This window comes from Chroicocephalus ridibundus, chromosome 8, assembly GCF_963924245.1.
Source record: "Chroicocephalus ridibundus chromosome 8, bChrRid1.1, whole genome shotgun sequence".
In the NCBI taxonomy this organism is placed as follows: domain Eukaryota; kingdom Metazoa; phylum Chordata; class Aves; order Charadriiformes; family Laridae; genus Chroicocephalus; species Chroicocephalus ridibundus.
In genome coordinates, this window is record NC_086291.1 from 44,361,636 (window position 1) to 44,387,050 (window position 25,415).

Here is a 25,415-nt window from a genome sequence, read left to right on the forward strand (position 1 = left end):
CTGGCTCCCATGTAATACTCAAAACCCAGTAACTAGAACAGTTGACAAGACAAATTATTTTCTTTCACGATAAGGAAAGGCTGAAACATCAGAAGTGTCATGACCTATTATGGCAAGAGCTACTGGACTTGCACTACCTTCTCTTTGCTGTATCTAGCGGAGCGAGGCTATAGAAGCAACTACCCTAACTCGTCACGTCTTGTCTCTGCACATTCCAGAGATGGTAGTATGATTACATCTTTGCTGAAGACAAGGCACTCGGTCCCAACCTACTAAACACGCCCTAAACAACGTGTTTTCCCAGTATCACACCCCTCTCTATGTTTTACTGCTTTATTGAGTAATGGACTTATCTCTTTCAACAGCAAAGGCAAAGCTCTTTGGCAATCATCACTAGAAAGGCTGAAAAACTACTCAAAGAAAAATGAACTTCTGACACAGGGAAGTAAGGGATACACTCTCTACTGGAACCAGAGCAGTCCAAACATCACAGAGCATTTATGTTTACACATGACACTACTCAGCATGCTGGAGCGCAGTGATCACACCCTTGGTGTTTTAAGAGACAATTAAACAGCAATTAAAGTGAGTTTACTTGGATAATAATACGAGCACATTATGGGATTGGTGATTATGCTCCCATTAGCATCTCTCTCTTTTCTTGTGAAAGTATAGAAAAGCATACACCTTCACCACCTGGGCCAGCATGATTTTCAGTAGTCAGCTAGCTACATGCATTTTCAGAACTCACTTCTGTATCATTTTGGATGAGTACAGTCCGCTCTTTCAGAACGTTTTGGGGTATATCAAAGTAAATAACTATGACTGACTGCTTGCTATATATTTAAGCAGGCAAAAAGGTTTTGCACCTCTAACAGTAATATAAAACATTGCCTTACTCTTTCTGAAAAACGGGTGACATATACCACTTGCCCAAACTAGCTCTGAAGGTAGACTGATTCTGTGTAGTTCTTGTGTTACAAAGTCAAAACATTACTCACCATTATTTCAGAATCTGAAATTCTGTCTGGGAATGGGTTCATACTTACAGCAAATGCTAATTGCACTGCTCACTCCTGAACTCAGTCTTGAAGCACGCTGAGCTTTGCTCACACTAGCAGTAGCATGGAAAGGTAGCATGAATATATTAAATCTTTTTTTCCTAATACTGACATGATAAACTGTTGAAACACTGTTGATCTGTCCATGTTTGAGTTTACATGCAAAAATAATTTCCTAGCAAAGAAGAAGAATAGATAATAATATGGATTTTGCACTGCAATTAATTTTACAGACATTAGGAGGAAAATAAATTAGCTTTTAGCCTCATACCTTAATTTACCTTTTAACAGGACAGACGACTGAGCTAGAGAAACTGTGCAATGTGCCCGTCGGAGACCTCACACCTAGGATCTAACACCTTCAGCGTTTCTTCCTGTTATTTTCAGTAATGCTTTTAAAGGTCTTCCTTTATCATTGGATTTGCTACTGCTGATCTTGTTTTACCTCTTCTTCCTTAATGCTTTCTGCTGTGCAGAGAAATGGACAGATACGTAAAGTAGGTTCAGAGGAATCTGCCAGTAGTTACAGGTAGTTCTGAGACCAGGCTTTGTAAAAGAGGGAAAGGCAAACAAATCAGATTCAGGAGAGTAACTTTAAAAAACGTTACACAATTCTGAAAAAGAAGTCAAGCAGAGTGAATGGTATTTCCTTCTCGTTTGACAAGACAAAGAAGTTTAGATCCAGGCTTCTTTGCTGAATAGTAAAGAAGTCTAAATCAAATTTGCTCACAAGAAATTTCTCCTTTTAGGCTAATTATACAACTACTAAAGGTGGCTATTATAGCAAAGCGGCATGAAATCACAAGCCAAATCACCTACAAACTTGATCTGGTAGTCCTATGGCAAACCTGGAAAAATGCAAAAATGTCCTTGCGTACACAGTGGTGATCTATGCCATGACACACGATGCACACGCTGCTCAGCTGGGATGCACGACTGAAAGATCTTGGGGCTTCCAAAGCACAGGATCTGACTATGTTGTTCTTGAAGCAGTGCTTCTATAAAGAACTACTACTATGGGCTCTAATTAGCACAATGCGCTGAATACTACAACAACCTAAATTGTAATATGGAAGCAGAAAGACACTGTTTGTAAGGGAGAACTGTAAATAAAGGCTGCCGTGTGTGCTGGTTTGACTTCTTCATATAACACATTAACAGGTTAAGAACAAGGACAGAGCAAACAGGCTAGATGTATTCATTTCAGAGAAAGGGTGACTAAAGGGAGGGGAGGTATGGGATGTGCCAGACAAATATCCTGAATAGAATGGAGGGGAAAAAACAAAACAAAACACAAAAACCAACCAAACAAACAAAACCCACCAGAGAACAATTATTTTCTACTACTTAAAATACAAGGGGGGCTTCACATGAAATCACCAGAATGCAAGTTTAAAGGAAACAAACAAAATGCTTTTTCATGCCGCATGTGAAATTTGTGAAAGCTATGGAACACTTTGTCAGAAGATGTGTGGAGCCCAAGACACCTTCCCTGCTCCCTCTGGCTCAAAGGCAGCGGCACTAGCACAAAACAGGATGTCCACAAAGCACCGTACGCTCGCTCACACCGGGCACCAAAGGAAGCCGTGGAAGGCTGAAGGAACAGGAACAGGGAGGGACACTGCTGTAGAGCACCCTCCCAGGGCCCCGGCATCTGTGGATGGTGTCTCTGCACTTCAAAATGCCTTATGAGCATTTGCCCCCGCTTTGCAAATCAGTACCAGTAGACCTTAATAGTATTTACAACATCCCAGCACGGCACAGTTTAACTACCTTATACAAAATAACTCTTTTTTTGTTTGTTTTCAATCTGTTCTCTGGGTCTTGCATTGCTTCTGTTTCACCTTCTCCTGGCACTTGTGCTTTCCAAACTTTTAGCACATCCTTCCTCAGTTATCCATGACACTAGGGCCAGAGAGACACTTCCTACTCTACTTAGTCTTTACTAGTACAGTGGCCATTTGATACCTTTTATGATCTTGGTTTTCCTCATTGTAACTTCTATACTTCTCCTATACCTTTTTAAGATGGAGGAAGAAAGCAAGGCAGTTAACCTGGCTGCACTCAGTGTTCAAGATGCAGAAGCACAGTGATCTTATACAAAGCATATATTATTGCCCATTCACATCCAAAGGCAAAGCAATGAATGGAAGAAGATTCCATCAGGAGCGGTGACAAGGCAGGGAGGCTGCCTGGCCAGGCTCAGACACCCTTGGGGTGAGCACAGAGGGGAAGGGAACTCCTCGTACCTCGCCTGCCCTAACATTTAACAGAAGAATCTGCTACCGAGAGCTCCCAACATACCACGTTAAACACAATTTTTGTTCAGCCCAGGGTGGCTAATCTTATTTAGATGTGCAGGGTTTCTGTAAGAAGCTTCTGAACATTCATAGTGGAAAAACCTGCTACCAGCCTAAGTTCACACTGTATAAAAATTGGGTAAAATGAACGGGATAAAAAAAAATTCCAGGATTTCTGACTCAGAACACAGTTTTGCACCATCTATAAACTTCTCTGAAGAAAAAAAAAAATTATTATCACAGAAGTGTTTAGCACTTTGCATTCAAAATAAGTGCACACCCAAGTCATGCTTCTCTTCCACTTCAAGATAAACAATCCCAGCAGCCAGAAGCATCCACAGGGTGCAGGGCAGGAGCGGGATCAGCCCTGGGCTCCCACCCAGCCCTACAAGCACAGGTGATGATGGCTTCGCCTCCCAGCCCAGTGTCGGGGCTTCTGAGAGTTTCCTGCTCCTTTGAGCGTGCCGCAGGAGGAACTGCACCCAACTGCATGGCAGATTAGCAGCCGCAGCAGTAAAGCACGGAGCTGAACCAATTAGCCTGGGTCTGCCCGGTGCTGATAAACCCTAACCTCATGTCAGGGTCGCTCTTACAAGTCTAGATTAACCGTGGGGAAAACGACAACAACAATTAAACCATTCAAGGTTTGGTGGTTGGTTTTTGTTTTTTGTTAAGTCCTTTATGTGAACTGATACACATGCAAGTCCTGGTAACAGAGGAACATTTACTGTTTCCTCCCAGCAATATAAGCAGCACTGCTGGCAAAAGCATTATTTTCCACTGAAATTCAGTTTTTGCTATGTTTAAGTTCCTTAACACATACATTTCAAGTATAATGGTAAACTATGATTTTAAGGGACTCCTACTACCAAAGAAAACCCAAAACATCTACACTTTGGGTTAATGTTACCATTTGTTCTCACTGTAATTAACAAGAAGTAATTATGCTCTCATCTAAAATTAACAACTGTGGAATGAGCACAACAAAAAACATTTCTTTTTCAAATGGGATGCTTTACAATGAGCTGGACAAGAAACTGCTTTTTTTGTTCTCCAAGACACAAGATTTCAAGAGTTTTCTATTCTCCACCAGTTTCCCAAATTCCTGAAAGACATGGTTCCCAGGAGTTTTTGAGGTTGTTACTTAATAAGCTCAATTTTCCAGCCTCATCTGTTAGCATTGTTGTGTGTTCTACAAAAACTTCACTGAGCCAAGGAGGACAAGCAGAGAATGACTGTCGGCGGGAGGAGCGCCTGGCTGGGGCCGGGAACTTGGTGACAACGTTCCTGGCTCTGAACTGGCAAGAAGCTGAGGGCTGGTGGAGTGGCTGTGGGGTGGTTTACCCCATTCCACTCCAATTTGGCACAGAAATCCTCTTCCATACACCAGAAGCATCCCCATTTTGACCAGGGTCTCCACTAGATTTTGGGGTCTGGACACTCTAAAGAAACCACAGTCATTAAATTTCTGACCAGCACTTATTTACCAAATCAGCTCCCAGGTCACTACTCTGCCTTCTACTTTGTAGCACAAACACCGGCAATCATTGAAATAATTTATGAAGCCTTAACTGAGGACTGAACCAAGAGTCCTCCTCAGTCTTTACAACAGAACCACTAGGTCCCAAAGCAGTTTAGGCTTTCTTCAGCATTCACTTCTAAATAAGATTTAACCTCATTTTCCCTTTCCATTCTGACAGCAACCTTTCTAACCCCAAGTGCTAACGCAGTAAAATAATTATTTAGGCTCTGAGAAAGAGCTGATTATTGTTGTAAAATGTTCTGAAGATCAGCTTCTCTTCACTGCTTTGAAGATGTAAGTTACTGAACTGAAAATATCCAAATGTTAGGAGACACCAAAACTAGCACTAAACTATGTTAATTATTTAATACTGTCTACATGAAGAACAACTTTCTTCAAACAAATAAACAAATAACAGCTGAAAAACTTTTATATAGAAAACATACAGAACCTCAGGTGTTAGCTTATTTAGCAAGGAATTCTTAAAAGAATGCAGAATGGGAATTTTATAATTCTCGGTTAAGCACTCCACTGACAATTTTACCACTTCTTTTTTTGTCAGCAATTTTAAGTCACTTTTTTTTTTTAATTAAAAGAAAAGAAAACTTCTAAGAAGTGTCAAAAAAAAGCTTTTTCTGTTTAACTATTTAGCATTAAAAAGCCAACTGGTTGTTCTGGTGCCAACAAGGCTGCCATGGGACCAAGTAGCCAAGTCCACATATTAGTTAAGCAAACACAATCAGAAATGAAGTTATACTGTGTATTCTAGACAAAACAATATACATACAAAAACAGGCACAACCATACACACATTTTGAGGCTAGCTTTCTTTTTCAAATCCTAATACAAATGCATTGAAATTAATGAGGCAAAGAAACTACTGTGTACTCCACACCCGCATTAGCTGAGAACAGATAAATTCAGATCTCCAAAATCAAGCTACTTGGAATACAAACAAGAATTTAAAAAAAAAAAAATCTATTGATAAACACTGGAACACCTGTAAAGCAGCAATCATTTTTTAAACTATTCTTTATCACAGAGAGCGCTCCTTGAAGCATGTACATCATACGGTAACATTTGCAGGTGCAAACTTCAAAAAATACGTGGTTTATGCAAATCGTGCAAACAGCTATTTTAGAAACAGAAATTTGAGAGACACATTCAAGAAATGAGACCTTGCACCTAAGTCATTTAGATTTCATCTTGCAGTGCAACCAAGTGGATGAAGGGTGGAGGGATGATGCTTTGGATGGAGTTTATTTCATATGCTGGGGCTCTTGCATATTTCAGCGCTCTCATTAAAGCTCTGATGTGCCATGGCCCCAAATAACCACCCAAATTATTTTTTCCCTGAAAGGGGAAACAAAACAAGTTGGTCAAAATTCTTCTCCTTTTTCTTTGGAAAGCCAGTTACCTCACAAGCGGCAGCAGATATAACTAGCACATTTTTGAGCAAAAGTACATTCTGAAGAGGAAGTCGTACTTCACTGCTCACATGTTTGTTGTATATTTACTTTCTTATTTATTACATAGTACATTTCATTTTTTGTTTCCTGAGCCAAATCCTCAGACACTATTACAATAGGTTTCTGGTCAACTATTCTTAGAGAATAAAGGCAACAAAATATACTTGAAAATGTTTTAGAACAGCTGACTACTGTGTATCACCCAGTGAATTACATCTTTCTTATGCTCTGCAAAACACCCTAATCCCACAAACACACTCCCAATCTCAATACTCAATTATTTCTGTCAAATCTTCCCAACTACTTCTATTTTTGCTCCATTGCTAGTGCCACTCATCTGAAGCAAATTTCGAGGACTTCCAAAATTAATTACTGCCTTCTTGCTTTGCCTCTGGCTAGAAGCTGGTATAAACATCACCACCAAATTAACCTGTATCTCAAATTCCTTATTCTATTGACAACGAATGATTCTTCCTTTGTCGCAGGAAAACTGTAAGTCCCTTAAGCTCCCCCCCCTCCTTTATTTTTCTCTCTAATAACACAGCATTTGTGGCCTGTGTCATCATCATCCACTACAAACTCAGACAGCAGGGACAGAAACTCTTACTAGTCACACTTCTTTTCCTCTCCCTTTACATTTCCTGCTATAACTTTCATCCCACAAATGCCCTCAGTGTTTTGAGTATATCCCTGGAGCACACAAAAGCAGATTTTTTTTGTCAGTCCTCCCCACTACTGGATCCTCATCTCATTTCCTCTCTTCTTCCTGGACTACTTTTCCATGACTTTAAAACTGCTAACAGTTTTCCCTGGAAGGGGGTGAGCATGGGACAGTGCACAGCAGTGGATCACAGTGGAGGAGAGAGAAATAAATCCAAACACAGAGGTACACCACAAACTGCCTAATATATAATTCCCGGCACTTCCTCAGCTCCAGACCTTTTTGATCAAAAAAAAAAAAAATTTCAATTAAGAATCCATAAGTATGTTTCTCCTTTCAGAAGCAGAGAGGACACAATTTAAGAGATCTTGCTTAAGAAATAAAAGTACACACAAAAGAAGTATCTGAAACTAGTGTGCATTATTTGAAGATTTCTCATCTAAAAGTCACTGTTTTTTTAATACCTCAAACTGACAGAACTGAAGCAGAGTGCTCCAATTTAAGTGTTATTACTGTCAGGTCTGACCCAAACCTGAAACAAGCTCCAGATATTACTGGTCAAAGTCAGAATAAAGACCAGGATTTAAGAATCACTAGAGATGGTAATAATTTAACTGCAACTGTTACCCATGCAGGAATACCCTTTCCAAACGGGAAAACTTTCTTTCAGAAAAAGAGGAAGAGCCATGCCATGCCTTTGCAATAAAGAATAAGAAGAGATGTGAAAGGCAACAAAACCAAAGACAAAATAGAGTGGGACTGAAAAGAGATCGGTTATTTCGCTGGAGGTTATCATGGAGGAGAAGCCACACTCTGGGACACAGCACTCAGAGCAGCAAAAGAACCAAACCAACCCTTTGATACAACATTCAGCTGTTTCACCTATAAAACCCAGGTGCCTACAAGTAAGTAGCTAAGTGTTGTGTTTATCAGGGTGGTAACACAACACTGGCATACCTTTAACAGCTAAGCTACACCAAAGGAAATTTATCTGTGCACATGTAACAGGAGAGTCTTTACCTGTTTAAGCTTGTTCACAAACCCCATCAGACACAGTACATTGTCTGGATTTTTACCTAGCAGATATACTTTTTTCCCTCCTTTGACCATAAAAATGTTAAAATAAAGAAATAAACATACACATGTTCTGATTTGCTGTAACCCATACGGCCAAATTCAGGTATTTTAATGTCCCTGTGGATTCTTTACCATTGATGCATTTCAACACACTTTTTAAGATCAAAGAAACCCCACAAGACCGAAAAGACAGAGCCACAGACAACGGACAGGGCAAGTCGATGTCTGTCTCACTTTGGCTTGGACAGCCTCAGTAAACAAGAGACTTCACTAAACATCCAGACAATAATCTGTGGGATGCTAGGGATCTCTGGGATTTTATTAGACAACTTCAATCAAGCTGCAGGCTCTCCCCTTGTCAGGACAAGACGCTGGCACTTAACCTGTGCACAGCCACATGGAGGAGAGAGGAAGTCCATCGCAAGGGCCGTACCGCACGCCCAGGAGAAATAGCACACCCACTACTGCTGGGTTGCTAAATCCCAGACAAAAAAAGCATTCCTTCATTGTACAAACCATTGCAAATGCCACCCTCTCTTCTTTGCAAATTAAAATACTTGGTTCAAAGCGCTGACACAGAATAAATGACCCCAGAACAAAGAGGAACCCTTTTTTTATATATATATATATATATATCTTATATGCACCTTATATATCACATCATACAATCCAGTATTCTTGAAGTCCGAGCACACTTCAGGCCCCTGCAACCATCCTTCTGAGGCACAGCGATTCTGAACTCACCCTGCTGAGCTGCACAGGGAACATCCACTTGAATGCTGAGCTCAGCTACTGGGGAAAAGGAAAGGTTATTCCAGATCCACCACTAAATGCACTCCCTCACCCATTTGCGCACACACACAAACTAAAACTCAGGACACCGGTGTCCGAAGCACTCTGGCAGAATTACAGCATCCCCCTGCAGCTAAAGTGAAGAACCTGCATTATGTGACAAACTCCCATTACATGACAGCATTGCCTGTGCTGCGTTAATCCCGTGTTACACCTACTGTTCTAGGGATAGTTATATACCTTATTTTCCCATTTAATTTTTTTTAATATACAAATATGAATTATTTTTTAGAGGAACAGCATTTTGAGCATAAAAAAACCCTGCTGGATATGCAGTTTCCACGTGATTACTGCTATCAATTTTAACCGGCAAAGTTTTAAGTATGCAAACAGGCAAAAGACCACATCAAACAAGATACAGCTTTCTCACTTTCTGTTACACGTGTGAGGAAAAAAGTCAGAAACAACAGTATTGGTATTATTTACAGTATTTAGTATTACTTAACTATTACTAATATTGTAGTAGTCAATTTACATGATACTTGACCTGGGATCAAAGAAATGACCCCTACACATTAATTCATATACCGGTGTACTTGGTTTGGCCAGATCTCAGACCGAGATCTATCTAGCAACAACCCATGTGCCAACAGTACACTTTCTCTCAAAACCCAGCAATCAGAATACCTGCTCATGCTTTATCTTAAGGTGGAAACAGAAAAGAAAAACAGTAGACAAAAAGCATGAGTTCTAGGTCATTAAGGATTTTCAAGAGTAGATTGCATTTTTGAGTTTTGTTTAGAAATAGAGAGTATCAGTGGAAACCATGGCACGTAGACGATGCCCACAGAGCTGTTATTGCCAGTGGTGTGGACTGCTATCTGCACTGGTGCTTTTTAAACTTTCTACAATAGTAACATGCATTTCAATACAGCTCCAACAACTTAACTCTAGTCCTTATATTTGATTGTCATTGTTTGGAAAACGTATCTGAAAGAACTGGTAGAGCTCTGTGGAAAGGAAAAGGTATTTCTCACTTCTACAAGTGGCGTAGCTACAGCAATTGGTATTTTCTCCTAAATCTTACAACACTGCAAGTGCTTAAACTATCTGGGTAGGCTATAAACCAAATTATTCAGCTATGCCCAGGTATTGAACTATCATTAAAATATCACCTTAAAATAGTTTTTCTGCTGATGAATATCACAGGGACAGTCCAGTTTTCTCTGCAGATCCAGAAGGTAGCTACATACATTCAAACATGACATAGTTACAGATCTCAGTGAGTGAATTTACATGAGAGAGAAATACGGTAGGGTGAGGAAAGCACTCCAGGTCCCAGAAAATTCACGCCTACCTCAATATAGTCAAGTATACAGCTATCTTTTGAATATAAGCTGAACTTCTGAAGTTAATATATACCACCACAAATTCTTTGTTACCCATTTGATTGCTGCTGCCACTCCTTGCCTGGCAGGCAGTTAACATACCATCTTCTCGGTGGTGGCAGGGGAGAAGGAGCAGACACCCCTCCAGCCTCTCCTCTGCTCAGGCCCAAACAGCAGCTAGACAAGGCTGCAATTCTTCTCAGCTGTCCACTTCCCCAGGTGCTCTTCTGAACTGGACCAACAGGTAGGACAAAATTACTCTTTTGGAAGTAACGACCTATTTTCAAAGCTTGTTCTGCCAAGGCACCCCTTCCTTGACCTTTGCAGTACCCTCACCTGGGAAACACAGGGGCATAAAGCAGGCTTCTGCCATGCCCACGTGTCACCCAGCCAGGAGACTGCTCCCAAGGAAAGAGCGCTGCCAATAACAGGACAGATTAACCAGGCTGGCACACCACGTGGCTACGGGGGTGTGAGGCATCCCCAACTGGAAAGGCAATTTACCAAATTAACAACCCCCCCCCCAAATTTCTGAATATTATGTAGAAATCAAAAGCGCAACACCGCCACTAAGAATGGGTTTATAACACCATGAGTTTAACTAGCTTTTCATCGCACGCAACTGTCCATATTTAGGGTAGAAATGACCCATAAATTACTCAACAATTACACTGAAAAAAAATTTCTTACTTCAGAAAACACAAATATCTCTCTATTTACAAAGCTGTATCCTGCCAAAATTTCAAATACTTTTACTGTACACCTATCCTTTGATTTAATAAAGCATGTATCTGAGGTGGTTAATGTGCATTTCAAGGTATATTAAAAATGAGAGATCAAAAATCCACATTAGACCAGTTATCTCTGCCAATATTTTGCTCCAGCCACACTAACTAGACCCTGTCTAGCATTAAGCCAGTCGATATTAAGCCAGTTTTATATTCTTAAGACTAACCTGCAAACATGATGCTAATAGCAATAGGTATGCTTTAAGTTGAATTTAAAATGACTGAAATTTCACGCATCTTCCCCTGTAAACTTTCCAGATTAGGAAGCAGGTTAACTCCAAAATTTCTTTTTAACAGACCTGCTAAAAACTTGTATAATCCAACCACATTCCAGAAACCAGTGGCTCCTGTTTAAATTAGGACCATTACACTGGCCAAAGAGCTTGGCTGACAGAACAGCTGCAGTAAGCACCAACTCCAGGTCTGAGCGCAACCTGGAAATTTTTATCACTGTGCTGAAAATACCAGAAGAAAAGCTAGTTTGGACAGGAGGTTAAAATCCCCACAAATAAATTTAGGTGATGATTTCAGGTAACTAAGATTTTAATAGGCATTTAAATCAGAAAATAGTAAACCACTTAGTATAGACGAGAAAGCTGAAGATCTTTCAGATGTATCTTCAAGTTGGAAAATGCAAGAGACTATTTTTACCTACAAGGAATACCCTTGTGCCAAAAAAAAAAAAAGTAACAGAAGTAAAGACATTCAGAAGTAGACCTGCAATGGGAACAATTTCATCCCCAGAAGTGGTTTGCATCTGAACAACATTCAATTTTTATAATGCTAAAACCATGTGTCTGCACTAAGTGCTCTCTAAGCTTGGATTTGATACTCACCCTTGGAACTTTCCTACTGCCCTGTCCCCTAATGCATTTCTTGGGGTAGGCAGGCCCAGGTGTCAAATAAAGGGTCTTAGGAAAGTTTAAAAAAAAATAATTTAAAAGTTATTAATGGCTTAAGAGTTTTCTCTCCCTCAGTCAAGCTGACCCACTTGTTTGTGGGGCCAAACAATAAAGGAAAGCAGTGAACTGAGCTAGGTTAAAAATAAACCTAAAATAAGGAAGTTATTTTAAATTCAGATCTCTTCATTCATCTCGTTTACCGCGTGCTCCCACACAGTTCTTTCAGTGCAAGTGAGAAGGCAAAAGGGAGGCGCAGAGGTCACAAAAACCTGCTCTAGAAGATAGCTCTTCTCTGTAGCAGTTAGAGTGAACTAGACACAAACTCTTCTCCCAGCTCCCAGTAGCACATACAAGTCACCTGACAACAATGAAGTCTGGTGCCGAAACCAAAACCCAGGACCTTCCCTGAAGCTTGTGCTCAGTTTTGGGTTAGAGTCCTCTTTCTTGCAGGTACTCTCCTCAGCTGGACTGCTGCACAGCCACCAGGTAAGAGACACTCCTTGGATGTGGAAGAGGTCTGGCATGCACACCTAACTGCAAGTGGGCTTCCACCACATTATTTTAAGCAAAAACTAGGTAACAATAATTATATTATTAAATAAAATGGGCCTTGAAGACATGCTCTGTGTTGAATTCAGTGCTACTGGTGTAACCTTACTAGCAACAGCATGTATTTACACATTTGGACACATAAGGCATTAGGAAGGCTCCCATGGCTCACGTTCACATCTTGATTACGCTGTACTTCAGGCAGCCAACTACTTTTCTTAGATTTGACTTCAGTTTTTTTCTTCAAAGGTGCCACAAAGTATCTAAATTTTGATTAATCTTCATTATTAGTTTGCAATATGGATTTATACGAACGCTTCTGGGGCATGCAGAACTTGTAAAACAACCAACAGACAAACACACTGAAGAGAACCATTTGAGGCACGGTCTCTCACTGCATTAACGTTAACACCTCTTGGTTCATTATATTGAAGGCTGCTGAAAGGTCTTAAAGAATTAGAATGTTTTCTTAATCCAGCAAGAGAGGTCACTGACCAATACAGCTGAATCCCAAGTTCAGGAGTCTGAAGACAGACGCTGTGGCTCCACACACACCTCTCCAGCACCCACGCCGATGTGCCCAGTCCCCGTCTCACTCACACCCTGCTCTTCCCCAGAGCCTGGTCAGCTGCAGGGGCGGCGGAAAACCCACCCGTTCTACTACATCTCCAGCAAAGCAGAGGGGACAGAACAAAGTCATGGTTGAACGGGGCTGCTTATGAACAGGCAGCTAACGCAGGTGATATCAGACACGTTTCTGTGTAACTTTCTAAATATTTTTCCCCTTAATCCGTTCTGCTATCAAGATGAAGAGAGGGTTTCCCCAGCAGAGCTCCACTGCTCAGCTTTCCCTCCTTCAGAGGGAAACCCCAAGAATCCTTTCCTGTGAGGACCCCATCCCTCCAACACCAACCCGCTCCCACTTCGGATGAAACACTTCAGGGCACAGGTTATAAGCCAAAGCATGAGCCCAATGAACAAAACAGAGTAAAAAAAACAAATCACAAGAGACAAATCTGCCGAGAATAAAAAACTGCCCTCAATCAATACGAAACTGAAGCAATACATTTGAAGAAACAAACAATTATTATCAAATCCTGTGGTTAAACTTTTGGAGTAAACTACTTAAAAAAAACAATTAGTAAGTTTTGCTCTCCGGCAGATTTTGGTTTGATTTTACTGCTGCTTATTTTAATTCCTCAACTGTAAGGACACGTTAAAAAGGAAAAAAAAAAAAAACAAAATCCAAAATTATGCTTATTGGTTACTACTTTCACAGCATGACAGAAATACTGCAAAGCGTTATAGTTATACTAGTTTTTAAGGTGACTGTTTTTTTGGTGCAGGATTGAAGTCCAACAAGTATCTGAAACAGTCAGACTGAAAGAGAGGAGATAAAAACCACACAGGAAAAATGAGAAGAGGGAAAGGAAAGCAGAAGAAAATTGTGAAACACCACTACTGTAATTGCTACTAGCAAGGAGGGTTTTGCATGTGGCTTGTGACCTACTGTTTAATTCATCTAATTTACAGACATGTATGAGTTATCTCTGTGTTCAAACTTCTAATAGTATCTACTGTTCTCCAGAAATTAGGTTCACCCCTCGATATTATTAAGCAACTAACACTTAACCAGGTAAAAAATTCTTTAGAAGAGGTCAGTTCCTTGCTACGCCCAGTGAAGAAGGAAATCTAACTATCCTCAGCATGATTTAATGAACAATAAAAGAGGGTTCACACAGCCTCTGCTTAAGCTGCTCTCCTTTAAAAAAACAAAAAAAGTACATCTCTCGTTGTCTTCGGACTTGAAGCCTGTAAAGCCATGCAACAGCATCTGAGTGTCTAGTCAGCTCTAACATCTGTAACAGAAGCAAACCAACCATTTCTCTAAATGGAATAGTTAAGACATGCTGTGAAGGTAAACTTGCGCCTAAAAATTGTTACCTGATTATGGTTACCAGAAATATTCTGGTGAGAGGTAACTGAGGCATATTTCACAACTATTGAACAGCAACAGCAAAGAGTCGGCTGCATCGGGAAGGGAGAATGTAAGTTCTTCCCCACCTCCAAATGAAGTGATTTCTGTTCTTGAAAAAACACAAAGATAATGCAGAAACCACCATGCCCCACTACTAGGATTGCCAACGCCACCGTGACTGCCTAAAACAAAATGTATTTTTAGATGGGGGAAAGGAAAAAAAAAAAAGAAGAAAAAAAAGAAACCCATCACTCCCCAAATGCTTTTTAATCTCTTCATTCTTTTCCATTAATCAGAGGCTATCAAGACAAAAAATACAACAGGTTACTGTCCAAAAACTGTACGCTAAATAAGTGCAATTCAACGCAGACACTCCTCTAGTCATAGAGGGGCTGGGGCAGCCTAGTAGGACCAGATCACCCTATCACAGGTGATGGATAAAATAGCGATGCATGAAAATACAGATCCCAGGCGCAGGGTGCCCAACCTTTCTGATCTTAAGACCTGCAAACCAGAATGTTCATATCACTACAAGCCACAACTCCCCACTGCTGCAACCACAATGTCCAGCACAGCGAGAGAACTGCAGAACACGTGCAAGTTCAAAATGCCTGCCCAGAAGTCGTCATCCTCTACCAGGAGATATGGGCTAAACTACACAGGTGAGCAACAAGAGGGAGTGGCAGGCCTGCCCCCGTGCCTGGGGCCTCCTCCTCAGCTGGGGGTCAGATTTCTCCCCCAGCCCACAGAGCATCCCCGAGGTGCTGCTGGCTCACAAGGGACGACCGGCATGGGCAACCTCGCACAAGATGCTCAAGAGTGCAGACAGATCACCCCATGGCTTAGACTTGAAACTGTAGTCCACAATTTATCCACCACTTTCATGGCTGAGAAGCAAGTTTTAACACCAAAAATTTCCTATCTAGTCACAGAATAATGTGTTGATCTTATACTGGGAAGCCTGCCTCTCTTCTTAGGAATGGAATCTCTTAAATAATGTTTATATATATATATCAACTCATTTATTAACTTATTTACTACAGACATAGAGTCTGTACATTTTTAATTCACAAATTATCCATTTTATGAAACAAAACTATACCACTAATCCCTGCCTGATCTATTTAACAGTAAGAATATTAATGCACTAAGATGAATTTGGAATTCAAGCCTTCACCAAGTTTTAATAGGGGTTTGCACCACCATACTTTTATCAGAACCTCCATCTAAGTTCTGCCAAACAGTATCAGTGATGTTAGAAAATAATACACCAAAACATATGGGAAGGAAAATCTCTGTTGTGGAAACACACAGCCATTCTCTTTAAACACAGCTCAACAGAAATTCACCCAATTGTTGTATTTGTATAACATCACATTTAGAGTCCTAAAACAAAATTTTCCTTAGATCTTTACAAACACACATGTACAGCTGGAGATGCCGTATTTTTTAAGATCTTTACAGTTGCACCTTGTGAAATCAGCAGATGATGAAGCTTAAAGTTATGGTGAACACCAATGATACTCCTACACATCCTTTCCTATTTACACTAGGAAAGGGGAAATTATGAAAAAAGACCTTAAGAATTTTTGCAGATTTCTGCATTTAAAGCAAGTTCTACTGGAGTGCATTCAGTCCCTTAACACACCAAATATAAGCCTCCATGTTCTGTTTTCCAGCACTTTTATGATGCTTCATATCAAAGAGGCATGACTGTATTAAAAAAACAACTCATCACCGCTCCTAGCCTGCAAAACACTGCAGTACTGCTAAAAAAAAAAAAAAAATATGTATGTATATATCTATTTTGAACTTTTTCTCATAAGACATTTCAGCTCCCTATCCACATCATCTTCCTCCGGCTTACGATATGCTTTGGAAGGTGAGCTGAGGTGCTGGTTTCGAACCCCAAGATGTTCAGGACACCTGGAAGTCTGTCTGTCTCCACATACCAGTATATACACAAAGATAAGCTGAGGTACTAGTGTTTTCTCTTCCCCAATTTTAATGGGATACTCCTGGCACATCTTCTCCGAGTGGCATCACTCTGGAGTTCGCTTTACAGCTGCAGTCAGGGAGAGCTCCAGGTTTGCAGACACTGAACATCCTGCTCTGCTAAGACGTTTGATGCTACAAAGCATGATGGGTTTTGTTTAAATCTTCACTACTAAATGGGTCAGGAATGACTTATTTCAGTAATGTTTAAAACAGCTGCCAAACAGCAATTAAAAACACAAACTGAGATACGCTATACTGATTACATCACGGAATTTTAGTTTTATCAAAATTTACCATTAGGTTTAATCTCCGTATTTTTAAGAGATATGCACATGGTGTAACACTGAACAATCAAGCTGTGCTATTCTACCTGCATATTAAGTCCACAGTCTTCAAACGTGTTTTTATATTCTGAATATAATCCCAAAGATTCCTCAGCACTATGGTAAAAGACTAACACTGTCTTTCCCAAACTGCAAATATTTAATACAGTTTCAGTATTTTCAAAATCCATCTACTAATTTCCAGAAGCTTAGTTATTTCTAGTTGACAAAATCTCAGCCATCCAGGGAAACTAGGCAAATACAAGTCAGAATAAAACCCTGTTTCCAGGCTGACCATTCTTCCTTTTGCTGGCAAATCATTCAAACTCCATTCAATGTTTCTAAACTTACAAAGCTTGTTTTACTATCATCAGTAAGCCAAGCCAAGGGGGAGGAAAAAAAAAAAAAAAAAAAAGGTTTAGCAGAAATATTGAGATGTGTTAAGTCTAAGCCTGCAACAATATGCACAGATACATTATGCTACAGCCTCGCCACTGATTAGGTGCACTTTTACTCTTTTTGCTAGTGTATCAAATGAAAACTCTAAAACCACCAGAGCAAAATACATTATCTTAAGTGACCAATAAAAAAAAAAAGTTTCAGAAAACAATACTGCATATTTAATAACTTAAAAAATAAGACAGCCAGTCTCCAGCCCCCATTCTACTTGCCAGGATACTTTATAACAACTGTTAATCTTGTTGCTGGTAATGTCAAACTAGCACACTGCAGATTTTATATATATTAATATACATATGTATTTGAGGGGGGAAAGCACACTCGCTATGGATTACTAATGCCTTTTATTGCAAGCGACACAATAGTTGACTCTTTCACAATCAACGTTCTACAGCCACAAAAGACAAAGCTGATTTAAAGCAACTGATCTGAGACACCTCAAAGGAAAAACTAAAGCAAACAATCCCTATTTTAAATTTATTATCATTTAAGAAAAATTGGATGCTTCACAAGCTCTAAACCACTTCATTTTCACCCTTACCCCAAATATCGAATGATGTCATGCAAGATGTACTGGCTAAACTGGTTTAACTGCTACAGGCTAGATACACTGTTTAGATTTTCTTGTGATAAATTATTCTGCAGCAATGAAACCGATTCAGTTAGTCCCAAACAACTATCTCCATCTCCTTTTCTAAAGTTTGGGCTTATATTACTTTTACATACAACTTGCTACTTAGTATAGCTACCTAGCAATGACAGGGAGCACATTTTGCTTCTCTTCTGAATTCAGTCAATAGCATGGAATAACTGGAGTGGAGTTAAGGACGTCTGATAAACATAGTTCATCCTGAATAGCATGCTATCACTTCCCTCTGAATTTTACACATATATTCCACTATTTCCACTTCTCCTTCACAGAAAGTTCACTAAATCTGATGACCTGTTGATCACCCAGTTCATGAAGAATGCACAGAAGAAACTCTAGACATAGGTAGCACTCTTCCAAAGTCACCGATGCTGCTTTCCCAGTTGGCATGATGCAGGGATCTGAGAACGATGCAATGCACATCTTTACCCAAGGCCAAGTACGCTGTTTCCAGAGGTATGACACATTATCATTACTGGGAATATGAGGCCAGGCCTGGTCCTTCGCTCTAGGTATAACCTCAGAATTAACTTAATTTTCCTTGTTGTCTGCTGCATCAGCGTTTTTATCTCCCCCGACTTGAGCATCATCTATTTCATGGAAAAATGTCAAGGCTGGAGAGGGGAAGGGGCAGGAAGAACATATAAACAGGCAAACACCCACAGTCATATGATGAATTTCGTCTGCATATTCTCCTCTCCTTACCACAACTTAGCTAGAAGCAATAGAGAAGACAGCGAAGGAGCTCAGGGAAAAAGCAGGATACAGGCCTTCAGGAGAAAGGCATGGAAGCAGGCAAAAAAAGGAACGAACACAGTGTTATGTATGCAAATGATATTAAATTGCCAGGAATTGAGAATACTAATGAGGACAAAATATGAGAGGGAAGTAAGCATTCAGAAGACAGGCACAAAAATCAGTCACGTACTTGAGACCAGTATCACACAGCAGGTCAGTAATCCAGTAAATTCTGTCAGTAGTGAGCAAAACAAGAATGAACAGCCAGCAACAAACTTTCAATTGCATGGAAACTGCAGGAAAGGGCGGTTTTAAACTTCTTACATACACACACACACACACACTTTTTCTTGTTCTTTGTAAATGAATTCCATCATTTCACCCGGAATTCAAATCTCAACTTTCAATTGCCCTAACCAAGGAAAGACTTAAAAGATGGCATTGCCAGAGAGGCTGCAGAGCTGACACAAGAACACGAGTGTGCAACCTCAACTACCAGCCACTGCGTGTTCATGGGCTGTGACACTGTCTTGATAAGCTTCTGCTGGCTATTTCGAAAGAAAAACTTCATAATGCGAAACACACATACATAAGTAACTATGGGCAGAGGCTGAACCTACAAAAAAAAAAACAGATTCAAACTATAAACAGGGGAAACGTACAGTTATTAAGCTGCAAATAAGACTTTCTGAAATAGGTAACTGTACATTTGTATTAAGCCAAGTTCTTTGAAGTTCAGACACATTTGTGAAAAGACGATACAGAGGAAGTGTGTGTATATGTGTGTGTATATATATATATATATATAAAAAGTATTGTGACTTGGATTCAATTACACTTTATAGAGTAACTCACTAGCAATTAAACCGCTGTAATTCTTTGCATGATAAAGCAACCCCCACACCCTACTTACAGTACAGAAAAACTATTAATTTTTTCCACTAAATTGATTTAGCATACAAATAAACTCTTCCGAATTTCTACAGGATAATTTACTAATCACCACCCCAAACTGTGAATTTATCTCAAACTCGGGCACTAACGGCTCATGTGCACACTCCCGCTCTGCTTTGGCCCAAAGGCAGCCAGAATCACATGCTTTTATGCAGCAATGGATGAGGGGTGCACACAGAATCCATGAATAGCGACTGCCTTTGGCCAGGTATCTGCCACCATCCATGCCACCTCAAGCAGCCCTTCTTGTTCCATCCTGCCAAATGCCAAAACCTTCACCACATTCATACAACACTGAACAGGGCCACAGGCAGAACCAAATTAAAAATCTAAACTACACTTTAAAACCCCACTTTTTGTTTTTAGTTTTGATCACTTTATAGTAACAGGGAGGTGCGCTAGCCTGATCGCTGGCGTGGCACACCCTGAGCAGGGGAAGCGGCTGCCTTCAGCCAAGGGACACAACCTCTCCTGACAGTTCTAACAAATGTGAAGTTTCTCTGTCCACTTACCACTACTGCCAAGCCTCAGTAAGGCTACAGACGATTACAAACAACATCTACAGGTAACAAATGACTAAATATACAAAGAGGTGATCTGTAATGTCTACAGCATTCTAGCTGAAGTATTGCAGGTAGGTGGGTCTGCACCACACCTGGTCCCGCTGAGCAGGTACCTGCCCCTTAGTAAGGCTGTCATTGCTTCTTTCCTTCATGATGCAGAGATTAAGTATTTTTTCTTCCTAAAAGAAATGTCTTCCTCCCTCCTGAAGTCCTGTAGCCCTGTCTAGTACTACTTCCATTTACACAGAGTGTCCATAAGGTCATCAAGGAAGAGTAAATTAGTCATAAGGGAAAGGAGAAAACAGGGACGTGAGAGCAGACACTCAAAATACCACATCTGATTTAATCCTAAAGAGTTTAATTCTACACTTTTATTACTACATCTCAAATGGTTATTTCACTCATCAAAAATTGTTCATCTAGCATAGCTGTACACAGAATAAGCAAACCTCTCCATAATTCAAAATCAAGATGTGCAATTTTCCACTGCGCATTCTTCACATACCTCCTAAATCTAACATGATCACTCACTGAAGAATGGCATCCGACACTGTTCTGTGCATGTTAAAATTAAGCTAACTACATGTTATTAAATATTTTCCTCACTGCTTGAAATCACCTCTCTCAAGAAAACAAACACCCATACATTAAGATGATGAACACTGTTTTACACGCTAAATGCATATATACCCATGATGTCAACTTGCATTAAAAGCTGCAATTATCTGATCTCTGCAGTCTTGTAAACTTAACACGTTTCTCAAGAAAAATCAAGTATTCCAAAAAAACCTCCAAAGGTTAAACTTTTTTGGTTTTGTTCTTGCATAAATGGACAGTTCTGTAAACTCTGACAAATTAGCCACATTCGTAATATCAGCCAGAATCAGCCGTGTGCGGCCTAATAGATCTCAAATTGATTTCTGAGATAACGCTGTAGTCTCAGTATTGCTATGCTGATATACACAGAGACTCTTTCCTCACCCCTCCAATGGAGGTGGCCACCACCGTAACATTTACGCAACCATCAAAGGGACTTCCACGTGTATTTTGGACTCCTGTATCCGCACTCACTGACAGAGCAGATGCGATCCAAGGAAGTTCAGGACACCTTAAACTGCATAAAAATGTTCAGCATTTCACAGTGTGCCCAGCATGCTAGAGCATCAAGCCCATAAAAATCAAAATAAAAACATTAAATACAGTCAATATTCTAAAGGACTGGAAGAGGACACTGAGAAAAAGCAGACTGCTAAAGGCTATCAAACAATCTGCTGGAAAATATAACCCACAAGATGTTAATATTTGTATGCATACAAACAAACATGAGGTACACTGTAAGTCACCTCCTTTTACGTATTTGTCACACAGTACACAAACATCAGTTTGGAGATTCTTCTAAAACAAAACCAAAAATACTTGCTCCGATAGTAAATAAGTTTTAGCTATTATTTTATGAAATAGAGATTTATGTTTAAGAAAGCAAGGCTTTATGTAATGACCTTCTAATCTTGAAATGTAATCTCACAGTCACTGTGACAAACTTCCACTAAAACACCTTTGCTCCTCCTGATTTCAAGGGCTATTATTTAGCTGAAAGGCACAATTGCTAAGTCGACTGTCACGTTTCCAAGCAAAATATCTTCTGTTGGTGAATATTTACGTCACTGTTGATTAAAACGGTCGTAACAGAACTGGCATCTTCACAGCCAAGCATTCTAAACGATATTTAGGTAGTTGGTGTTTTTGACCCCCAAGTCAAATACCGTCGCTACGAGCTACAGTGTCTGCCCTTCCTTAGGGAACAAATCCCCCCGTACATTTGCCCAAAATAATTTTACGTCGTCGAATGCAGACGGAAGGTGCTGTTCAAAGCGGGGGGGAAGGGGGACGGTGTGTAAAAATAACAACATGATGCAAAAAAAAAAAAAAACCAAAAAAACAACACTAAAGGCACCGCCGGAGACCACACCGGACGGGAGCAGAGCACAAGCCTGAAAATGTAGTGCCTCCTTTATGGAACCAACGCAACTGCATGACGGTGCAGGATCCGGGCCGAGGGCTGTGCAGGGCTACACATGGCCAGCGCAGCCCGCCGACCCCGCGCTAGGCCCGCCCGGCAGCCGTTTCTGTAAATAACCCTCCGAGGAGGGTTAATTAAAAATGGCGAGCAGCGTGGCCGCCTGCATACAATGAGCGGACGGGCCGCGCCGCCCCGCTCGGCCCCGGGCAGGGCAGGGCTGGAGCCCCCCGCCCGCCCCGCGGCGGCTGCGGAGGACGCGGGCGGCGGGCCGGGCTAGGCCCTGCAGCCCACCCTACGGCGCCCGGGGGGCGGGCAGCCCTCGGGACAGCCACCCCCTCTTCCCCCAAGAGCACCAAACCCTCCCCCGGTACCAAAACTACTTCCAGACCGACCCCCCGCCTCCACCTCACCTCCCGGTGCCCGCCAGGCCGAAGGTCCGGGCTTACGGCCGCACGCCTGGCCCCGGGGCGGCGGGTCCCCCCTTTCTGTAACCCCGTTTCCCCCGCACACCCCACCCCCCCCCGCGCCATGCAAATTCCTGCGGAGCACCCCTCCGGGCCGCCTCCCCCGGCCCCGCACCGCCCCAACTTTCCCCGGCGTTCCGTCCTCGTCTCCCCCCGCCCCGCTCCCGCCGAAGCCCCGCCGGGCAGCCGGGAAGAGCGACCCCGGCTGCCGGGCACCGGACGGCGAGCAGTAGCCGCCCCTGCTCGCAGGGGCGGGGAGGGCCGGGCGCGTGTTTACCGCGGAGGGAGGACGGGAGGTGGCCGAGGGGGACGCGGCGGAGCCCCAGGAGCCGGCGGCAGGGCAGGGGGGCGCGGGGCGAAACTCTCCTCGGAGTTGAGGGCGCGGGGCCCGGCCTTACCTTCCATCTCCATGTCCTCGGGCTCGCTCAGCTGCTGCTCCCCGGGCTTCTGGTGCTGCTGCTGCTGCTGATGGTGGTTCATGTCGGGCTGGGGCTTGGGCTCGGTCTCGGCGGCGGCCTGGGCCTTTCCCGCTGGGGGCTGCAGGCCTGTGTCGGGAGGGGAAGGGGCGGAGGAGCGGCGGGGCCTGGGCAGCGGCCGGGAGTGGGCACCCGCCTCGGGGGGCTGCGGCTGGGCTCCGGCGGGCAGGGAGCGGGCAGCCGGCGGAGGCAGCGAGACGCGCACGTATTTGCTCGCTATTCGCCCAATCTCGGCGGCGGCACCCGGGTCGGGGGGAAAGGGGTGGGGAGGAGGGACCGGCCTGGGGTGGCGGCTTCCCCCGGGGTGGCCGGAGGGGAGGGGACCGGGAGGAGGGGGGGAGGGGGGGGGGGACGGGAGACCAGGAGTCAGGGCCCGGCGGCGGCGCCCGGCGCTTCCCCCTCCCCCGGCGAGGTGTCCCCGGCGCTGCGAAGTCGGGGAGGCACCGCGGGGCCCCTCCTCTGCCCTCCCGCCCCCCCCAGCGCCCCGGCACAGCCGCTGGCCGACGCCCGGCTTGCTGCTCCCGGCCCGCCGGCCGCCCCCGTTGCCTGTGCCCCCGCGCGCTGCTGCCACTCGGCCGCCGCCAGCGCTCTCTGTCTCAAAATGGCGGCTGCGGTAAACGCCGTGAAATGTCACATCCGCATGAGGGGCAGCCCAGCGAGCCGGGGAGGGGGGAGGCAGCGCAGCGGCCGCCCCGGGAACAGCAGCCGCCGCCGCCACAGGAGGCCGGAGGGGCGGAGCCAGAGGGGCCGGGCCCGGGCGCCGCCGCGGCCTCCCGGCAGGCCGCCGCCGCCACCTGCGCCGCCGCCGCCGCCGAGGGTCCCCGTGCGGTGGCCACTGCCCGAGGCGCCGGGCCCCTCCCGGCCGTTGCGGTGGAGACCCGCTCCTCCTCCTACTCCTCGCAGCGGCCCCGGCCCCGCCTGACGAGAGCTCGGGCCCGCCCGCCCCGCCGCCCCCCGCCAACACCGCGCGCCCCCTGGCGGCCGAGGGCAGCGCCCCCCGCAGCCGGGGCCCGCTGAGGGGTGGCGGGCCGGGCCTGAGCGCCTCAGGGCCGGCTGGGCGCCGGCTGCGCCCCTGGGGGCTTCCGTGACCACCACGGGCACGTTTCGCCTCTTGACCTTTGGCCCGCCCGTGTGTGGCTGGGTGCGGGGCTCATAGCCGGCCCAGGGCCTGGTGGGCCCCTCCTGGGAGCCACGGCACGGCCGGGCAGGGCACACACACAGGCCAGGTGTGAGGTGGGCCCTGCTCAGGGCTCACCCCATCCCTGACAGGGCTCCCCGCTGTCCTGCATCCCTGGGCCACCATCCTTGTAGGGCATGGGCAGGCAGGTAAAGGACATGTTTGTATGATATGGAAAAAGAGAAATCTGCAGTAAACAAGACTGTTCCTCGCCTGGATGCCAGTGTTCGTCATGTGCCTTGTATGAAGGATACGGTCCCTCCCAAGGAAGAGTCCCATCTGCTTTCCTCTGATGGAAGGGGTGTGGATGAATAAATACCACCTGGCTGGTCCAGTTTGGGGTTAGAGCAATGAAGGGAGCAACTTCACTTAAGGATGAAAGAGGAGTTGGAAGGCTGTGGAGACCTGCATTAAACAGCCCAGTATTTACTTCATAGTCCTGGGGAGTCCAAGCAGCAGGATAGTCTCTGAGGGTGGTAGGATGACGGGTAATGTTTTCAAACTGGAAGAGGGGAGATTTAAATTGGATATTAGGAAGAAATTCTTTACTGTGACAGTGGTGAAGCACTGGCCCAGGTTGCCCAGAGAAGCTGTGGCTGCCCCATCCCTGGAGGTGTTCAAGGCCCGGCTGGACGGGGCTTTGAGCGGCCTGGTTTAGTGGGAGGTGTCCCTGCCCAGGGCAGGGGGGTTGGAACTAGATGAGCTTTAAGGTCCCTCCCAACAAAAACCATTCTATGATTCTATAAGGGAAGGGCTCAGGACGTGCAAAATTGGGCCTCCTGAAGGGACTGAAAATGTAGCCCAGCAGACAGTGCTGGTCTGGTTGCAAGTGGACAAGTGAACTAAAAGTGTATTTATTTTTCTAGTTTATAAAATGCAAATAAAAACCAATCTGGGGGACAAATCCAGCCTGTCTGGGCTCCAGCTGGCCCCTTCTCAACAACAGGGGCGAGCAGGAGAGAAAATAGTTTCTAAGTCTGAAACACCACTTTAAGCAGTAAAACTCCAGGGCCAGAAAGAGGAAAAATAAGGGGAGTTGAGGATATTAGTGGGAAGATCAGGTTTTAAAAACAGTTCATTTGATAGTTTGCCTTCCAAAAAGTACAT

General features: G+C 43.7%; 1 protein-coding gene across 2 annotated transcripts in view; it reads right to left on the bottom strand.

The window, feature by feature from the left end:
* The window catches only part of USP7 (ubiquitin specific peptidase 7), a 72,172-nt gene extending 48,203 nt beyond the window's left edge, over nt 1–23,969 (bottom strand). Inside the window, exon 1 of one of the 2 annotated variants that reach the window (XR_010072181.1) lies at nt 23,054–23,969. Coding sequence is in view for 1 of the 2 variants with exons in the window: in XM_063343227.1 (XP_063199297.1) it covers nt 23,054–23,135 (82 nt within the window). In the remaining variant the exon portion in view is untranslated. The remainder of the gene's footprint in view (nt 1–23,053) is intronic. The other variant, XM_063343227.1, reaches the window with a different exon arrangement.
* Nucleotides 23,970–25,415: the final 1,446 nt, after the last annotated feature.